The sequence below is a fragment of the Antechinus flavipes genome, chromosome 2, assembly GCF_016432865.1.
Source record: "Antechinus flavipes isolate AdamAnt ecotype Samford, QLD, Australia chromosome 2, AdamAnt_v2, whole genome shotgun sequence".
Classification (NCBI taxonomy): Eukaryota; Metazoa; Chordata; class Mammalia; order Dasyuromorphia; family Dasyuridae; genus Antechinus; species Antechinus flavipes.
This window is the reverse complement of record NC_067399.1, coordinates 627,321,306-627,328,489: the sequence shown is the minus strand read 5'-3', so window position 1 is coordinate 627,328,489 and position 7,184 is coordinate 627,321,306. Positions and strand designations below refer to the sequence as shown.

General features: G+C 39.5%; 1 protein-coding gene across 1 annotated transcript; it reads left to right on the top strand.

Moving 5' to 3' along the window:
• The first annotated feature begins 217 nt into the window (after positions 1-217).
• LOC127551851 (pulmonary surfactant-associated protein A-like) lies at positions 218-6,444 on the top strand. Its single transcript, XM_051981975.1, has 5 exons — positions 218-271; positions 1,562-1,744; positions 3,338-3,457; positions 5,025-5,102; positions 5,942-6,444. Exons 2-5 carry the CDS (start codon positions 1,576-1,578, stop codon positions 6,316-6,318), a joined length of 744 nt encoding a protein of 247 aa, XP_051837935.1. The 5' UTR covers positions 218-271; positions 1,562-1,575; the 3' UTR covers positions 6,319-6,444.
• The last annotated feature ends 740 nt before the right edge of the window (positions 6,445-7,184 follow it).

Here is a 7,184-nt window from a genome sequence, read left to right as displayed (position 1 = left end):
GAGCCCCCTTTAGAAAGCAACAATATGGTGGGATACAGGAGAAACCAGAAAGGTTTCCTTGTACAATAATATTTCCCCACCTATGTTACAATCCCTGAAATTTCCACCATTAGATAGCCATTCTTTTGGGCCTACAGAATAATGTCATTTAAAGTATTCAGGAGAACTAAATTATTGAGCTATTATGAACCATAAAACTAATGCCCCTCAAGACCTTTCCATTGTGCCTGTGGACTGAGAAAAGTTTCCTGCAAAAGGAAAAGCATCCAAGGTAAGTTCTGAATAGCAGATACAGTGGGAAAAACTCACATATCGAACACTGAAGTGAGATTCCTTGGGTGGCATATAAGGAATTGACAGGTAAGACAATCATTGGGAAAGGGAGAGGACTAGGTAGAGATGGAATTGTAGAAATATAATAACAAAGAATAACTTTACATGCATTTTTTCTTTCCCAACACCTACCCAACTCCCTACAGACATCGTAACCAAAAGTTGAACTCTCCCCATCATTTGCCTATATATTCAGAACTAATAATTAGAAAATTATGGGATTAGGGAGAAGGAATGGGAACTATCTCAGTGATGAAGTTAGTTTCAAGTTGAAGTTATTGCCTAGTAACTAGCAACTCATTGATTTGGCCAACTTTCTGATAAATGATGATGTACATGGTATTTAATATTTCTTCATCTTTAGGAAATACCAAACCCCGCTTAGATTTAAATTTTGATGATCCTGTATCTCTACTGGGATCCTAAATTTTAATATTATAGTGATTTTGATTCTGTATATTTCCAAATCTTTTATTATTCTTTGTAGTCTTCTACTAGTATAAGGCAATTTATATCCCAGTTTCCTCCTCTGCTATTTTCAGTTCAAAACGAGGTTGTCTGGACTGCATGAATTATAAGATAGCTGCAGCTCTAAACCCTATTCACCCCTGTGGAAGTAATATTTTCTTTCCCTTGGATACAAAGGCAGCAAAGTACAATAGCCAAAAAATTGGTTTTGAAATCTGAGAACCTGGTTTTTAACCCTATCTCTGATACTCGTTATCTATATGATCTTAGGCAAGTAACAATTTCTTAGGCTTTAGTTTCCTCATCTATAAAATGAGAGAATTGGACTAAATGGTTTACAGCACTAAATATATGATCTTAATTTTATACTTGAGGAAACCAAGGCCAAAAGACATCATATAATGCTCCATCCAAATCATAGAGCAAGTTAATAAATGAGCCGAGACAGAATTCAGGTCTCCTTACTATCCAGGATTCTATCTGCTGCTTCCCAAGGATCAAAGTCTGGCATTTAAAGAATATTAAAGAATAATTAGTAAGAAATCTGCAGAGGAGGTTAGTTTCACTTCCCAAGTGACCAATTATCTCCGGTCTTTAAGGAATATACAGTCCCTTCATGAAGACAGAATGGTAATGGGCTAAGGGCAAGCTGATGAGCCAGAGTGGAGCCATAAAATGCAAGTTAAAATTTCAGAAAGGATGGCAGCTTCTCATATAATGACCTATTCTGCTAAGCAAATACCTCTGTTGGTCTTTGCAGGTGGACCTGGAACAATGACTCTGTCCTCACTGGTCAGAGCCCTGACACTTCTGGCGCTTTCCCTGGTCACAGTTAGCATGGAATTGTGTTCTCTTAGTCCTGGTATCCCAGGAACTCCTGGGGCTCCAGGTCTACCTGGCAGAGATGGCCGGGATGGTGTCAAAGGAGACCCTGGTCCTCCAGGTACCCAAGAAAGCTCACTGTCTTTTACCTGATTATGTGGAGATTATTATTGGAAAGAGAACTAGTAATAGAAAGACATTGAGATATATCAATGAAATGAATTATAGGTTTAAATCCTGACTCTAGACTTACTAATTATAGGGTGAAAAGATAAACATTTTCTTTGGTACTACTTTGTTAGATGGTTAAGATAAGTTTTTTATTTGATAATATAGATGAGGAAGTGGAGACTCAGAGAGATTAAATCATAAACACGAAGGTAATGACCGAAAAATACTCAGACCCAGATTTTCTGACTCCCAATAATATGATGTTCCTTCCACTATTCCTTGTATATGGCATATACTGCTATGGCTGTATGTTGAATATGGTGGATGCTGTAATCACCTGATTTCCTGGAAGTTTAATCTTTTCATCTCTAAAATGAGGAAAAACTTGCACCATTTACCTGCCTCCAAAAATTTGGTAGAAGGAAAACACTTTGTAATTCTTAAAATACTGAAATAATGTGAATTGCTATTATTATGGGATGTTCAGGGACAGGAATTCCTCACTATACACACTCTTTGGGACTCCTGACATGAGATATCAATGAGGGGAAAGGAGTTGAAATTTGGAGTCAGAGACCATGGTTTATATCCAGTTCTTCCACTTACTACTGGTATGACCTTGAGGTAGTCAAGACCTTTTTGGATTTCAATTTTCTCATATATAAAATGAAATGGTTGGACTAGATCCTAGCTTCTTAAATTGTGGTTCAAAATTCCATATGGAGTCTTTATTATCATTGTTTGATTTGTATACATAATTTATATACCTACACACCTAGAGTCACACAAAAATTTCTCAGGTGAAAAGAGGTGATAGGTGGAAAAAAAATTTTAAAGTCCTGGACTTCCAAAGTTTCTTTCAGCTCTAAAGCTATTATCTTATGGTGGAATAGTTACTCTCAACCTACATAGAGAAAAGTGGAAGTGCCAGAAGCACAGGTGAAGTTAATTGTAAAGGACAAGCCTGAACTGGGGCACATGAGGGAATGGTTGCATTATCTCTAGAACAAGAAGGTCTTAATTTGTGGTCCATAGACATCCCCACCAAGAGTTCCATTGAGAGATTTCAGGAGATCTATGAACTTGGGTGGGGAAAAAAATCACATCTTTATTTCATTAACCTTTAAGTAAAAATTTAGTGTTTCCTTTAATTATGACATTTTTAAAAGCATTATTCTGAGAAGGGGTTTTCCAGATTGTCAAAGAAATTCACAGCATCAAAATACTAAGAATCCATGTTCTAGGACATTCTTGCTTGAGAATGAAGAAAAATCAATTTTATTTCAACTAAGCATGCTAATGGTAATACTATAGCAGGTTATAGGAGGTCATGATCAATATTGACTAGAATAATAAGGAGAGGAACAAATAAGAAGCTTTGCCAGAACAGAGAATTTTGGCAGATGGGGGAAGTTGTTAAGAATATTTGACTATATTGTAGAACTTGTCCAAGCTCTGTCTGTCAAGCTGTCTGTCTTCTTGTCAAGATTTCTATGGGCTAAGGCTCATGTGTTCACCCAATATTGTGGTTCTCTCTCTGCAGGTCCCATGGGACCCCCTGGAGGAATGCCAGGGCTCCCTGGAAGGGATGGGCTGACGGGGGCACCTGGGAGTGTGGGGGAACGAGGTGAAAAGGGTGAGCCAGGTGCAATGGGACCTCCAGGTGAGTGTGGCTATGTGCTGAAACAAGGGAAATCCTCTTCTCCCAATGCCAGTAAATGTCAGGTTCAATTTTCATTTCCCCTGCTCAAGGATACAAAAAGCAGAAATCTAATTTTGAAAGAGAATACTCTCCTCCCATTCTTCTTAAATTCTCCATTGACTCCCAAAGTTATAAGTAGAGTAGAGAATTTAGAAAGTGAGAACTCTGGAGGGGCTGTTCCCCCTTGTCCTGCACACTCTACCCCAAGTTGACCAAGATTTTATCCTAAGGTGCTTCTCCCATACTTTCTACTTATCATTGGCCACACTGCCCTAAAAGGAATTTTAGCCTAAGTAAGGAGGTAAGACATAGAAAATAATTATATATAAGAATTACTAAAAATATAATAGATATATGACATTTCACACATGCTATGTTCACTTCTTTTTTCTGGTTTTTTATCTTTCCCATGATTTATCCCTTTTGCTCTGTTTTTTCTCTCCCAACATAATTCATAAAACAATGTGTATTAAAAAATAAATAAACTAAAAAAAGAAAGAAGTGCTAACAATTATAATGAGAGAAGAAAAAATATTGAATAAATCAGACTAGACTATGAGGTAATAAAACTATCTCTTTTGCAGACAAAATGATGATAAATTAGAAAATCCTAGATATTCAGCTAACAAATTAATTGAAACAATAACTTAAACAAAATAGCAAGTTATAAAATAAACCCACATAAATCATTAGCATTTCTATATCATTGACAAAATCCTACAAGAGTGAGTAAGAGATATTTCATTTTTAAAACTGCAAATTACAAAAAAAAAATCTGAGAATAAATCTGCCAAGACAAACCCAGGAACTAGATGAACAAAATTTTATATATGTGTGTGTGTGCGTGTGTGTGTGTGTAAACATACATATATACATATGTGTATATACATATATGTCTTTTTTTATACAAATAAATCCATTGTCTATGGGTAGGCAGAGTCAATATAATAAAAATGATAATTCCATCTTAAAAAAATAGATATATGCCATTTTGCAAAGAAGAGACAAGCACCAACTATGAAGTAGTAGTGAAGAAGTGGGAGAGAGATAACTGTGGGCTGAAGCAGTCAGGGAAAACTTGAGTGAGGATTTGAACTGGGCTGAAGGATGGGGAGGATATGGACAAGTAAAGAGAATGGGGGAAATATTCCTGGTTGATGGGGCCTGAGTGACTCTTTAGAATGCTGCTGTAAGGAAGAAATACTTAGCATTACTATGTCAATAAATGACAGAACTTGTCCTGTATTATAAAAGTTCCTGACTTAGCAAGATGGAGATAATCTTGCCCACTTCTTCCCATTCTACAGATGAGAAAACTGAGGCCTGAGACTTACCCAAGACAACACTATAGAAAAGACAGTTTGAATATAAGCTGACTCCTAGTTATTTTCCTAAACATAGTCTACCTGTAGCTGGTGTTTTAGAACAGCAGAGTTTACAGGAGGTGAATGAACACTGAACAATGCCTCGTGAGCTCAATTAGCTGTAAACTTCAAGAGTGACTCCTAAGAGTTTGTCTTCTTTGCAGGGCTGCCGGCTTATTTAGATGAAGATTTACAGTTTGTACTGAAAGACTTCAGACAGCGCATCCTGCAGTCAGTTGGAGGTAAGGGGAACAACTCCTGCCATAGAGTGGGAAGGACAATTTTGTGGGCCCTGTAGTGGGGAAGCTGAGGGTCTACTTCATCTCCTCACTCCTTGGGATCTTAGTGTGGGTTAGGGAATTGGTTAGGAGAGAGGGAATTTTTTTTTATTGGAGTGGAAAGAGAATGGGCAGAAAAGAAGGGAATCAGATAAAAATTGGGGGAATTAAAAAACAGAGGGATAAAAAATTGTGTTTATTCATGGTTTGGGGATGCTTCCTTTCTTCTCTGAATGTATTCTCCAAGATAGAAAAGATGTTGGCAATTTAGGGGTACAGAGCTACTGACTAGAGTGCAAGAGGGACCTTGAGCTTTAGACTGGCCAAGATTTAAAAGTTGCTGACCAGGATATAAGTCTGTGTGTGTCTCTTTCTATCTATCTCTCTCTTTCTCTCTTTCTCTCTCTCTCTCTCCGTCTCTCTCTCTCTCGTCTCTCTCTCTCTCTCTCTCTCTCTCTCTCTCCCGTCTCTCTCTCTCTGTCTCTCTCTCTCTCTCTGTGTCTCTCTGTGTCTCTCTGTGTGTCTCTCTCTCTCTTTCTCTCTCTCTCTCTCTCTCTCTCTCTCTCTCTCTCTCTCTCTCTCCCCGTCTCTCTCTCTGTCTCTCTCTCTCTGTGTCTCTCTGTGTCTCTCTGTGTCTCTCTCTCTCTTTCTCTCTCTCTCTCTCTCTCTCTCTCTGCCTCTCCTCTCTCCCTTCTCTTTCACCCTTCTTCCATTTTTGTCTTCCTCTTTCTCTGCACATAAATCGAGACTCAAGAGCTATATAAAAACACAAAGGACTTGACTTTGTTTCCTTTGCTGTCTAGTTCTCAGCCTGCAAGGCACCCTGTTGCGGGTGGGAGAGAAAGTCTTTTCTACAAATGGTCAGTCAATGAATTTCGAGGGGATCAACAAGACCTGTGCCATGGCAGGCGGTGCTATTGCCACCCCAAGAAACGCGGAGGAGAACTCGGCTATCATGGGCCTTGTGCAAAAGTACAACACGTACGCCTACCTGGGCCTGGTGGAAGGGAAGAAGCCGGGGAAATTCTTCTATCTCAACGGAAGCCCAGTGAACTACACCAACTGGTACCCGGGGGAACCAGCAGGTAAAGGGAGGGAGCCTTGTGTGGAAGTGTATAAAGACGGCACTTGGAACGACAAGAGCTGTCTGCAGTACCGGCTCCTCATCTGTGAGTTCTAAGGCCCTCCTCAGTGACTGATGCTCCAGGCCAGAGGATGAAGGAGCGCAGCTCATTGGTCATGATCTCTCTTCCCACCCTTTGGGCCCCTTGTCTGCTTCTTCCAAGAAACTCTTTTTTATGTTTCATTCCTTGCTTTGGACTAATTACTTCTCCACAAATTGTTGGCTGCTGAGTTGTCTCTCCCATAGACAGTGTAGTTGTGTCTCAAAAAAGAACGATGGATGACCTGGGATAAGAAGATCAATCCAGGCTCTGTTCTAGTTTACTTTGCCTTTAAGCAAATCATTGAATCAGTCTAGATGCCTCAGTTTTATAAATTGTATGAGAGAGAGGGAGAGAGATAGACAGACAAACAGACAGACAAGAGAGACAGAGGGAGACAGAGAGACAAACACAGAGACAGAGAAACAGACAGAAGACCCACAGAGAGAGATAGAGAGATAGAGAAAGAGACAGACAGACATACAGAGACAGAGAGACAGAGAAACAGAGAGACAGACATAGACAGAGATACAGGGACACACACATAGAGACAGACAGAGAGAGACAGAAAGAGAGAGAGAATTGAAAGATGATAGCTATAGAGAGATAGGAAGAGAGAAAAGAGATGCTATTGGTAGATAGATACATAGATGATAGAGGGATGGATACACATATATGCAAGAGAGACATAGAGATAGAGAAAGAGAGGGGGTGGGAGGGAGAGAGGAAGAAGGGGGAGAGAGGGAAGAAAGGAGGGGGAAGGGAGGGAAGAAGAGAGGGAGAGAGAGAGAGAGAGAAGGAGACAGAGATGCCTGTATCTGTAATTCATTAGTATTAATGATCTTGTGTCACAGAAAATCCTTCCCCTGCAAAAGAGGTGGAA

Coding starts and splice junctions, on each gene's coding strand:
- LOC127551851 (XM_051981975.1), top strand. CDS start 1,576: ATGACTCTGTCCTCACTGGTCAGAGCCCTGACACTTCTGGCGCTTTCC. Junction 1,745..3,337: donor AGGAGACCCTGGTCCTCCAG/GTACCCAAGAAA, acceptor CTCTCTCTGCAG/GTCCCATGGGACCCCCTGGA. Junction 5,103..5,941: donor CATCCTGCAGTCAGTTGGAG/GTAAGGGGAACA, acceptor TTTGCTGTCTAG/TTCTCAGCCTGCAAGGCACC.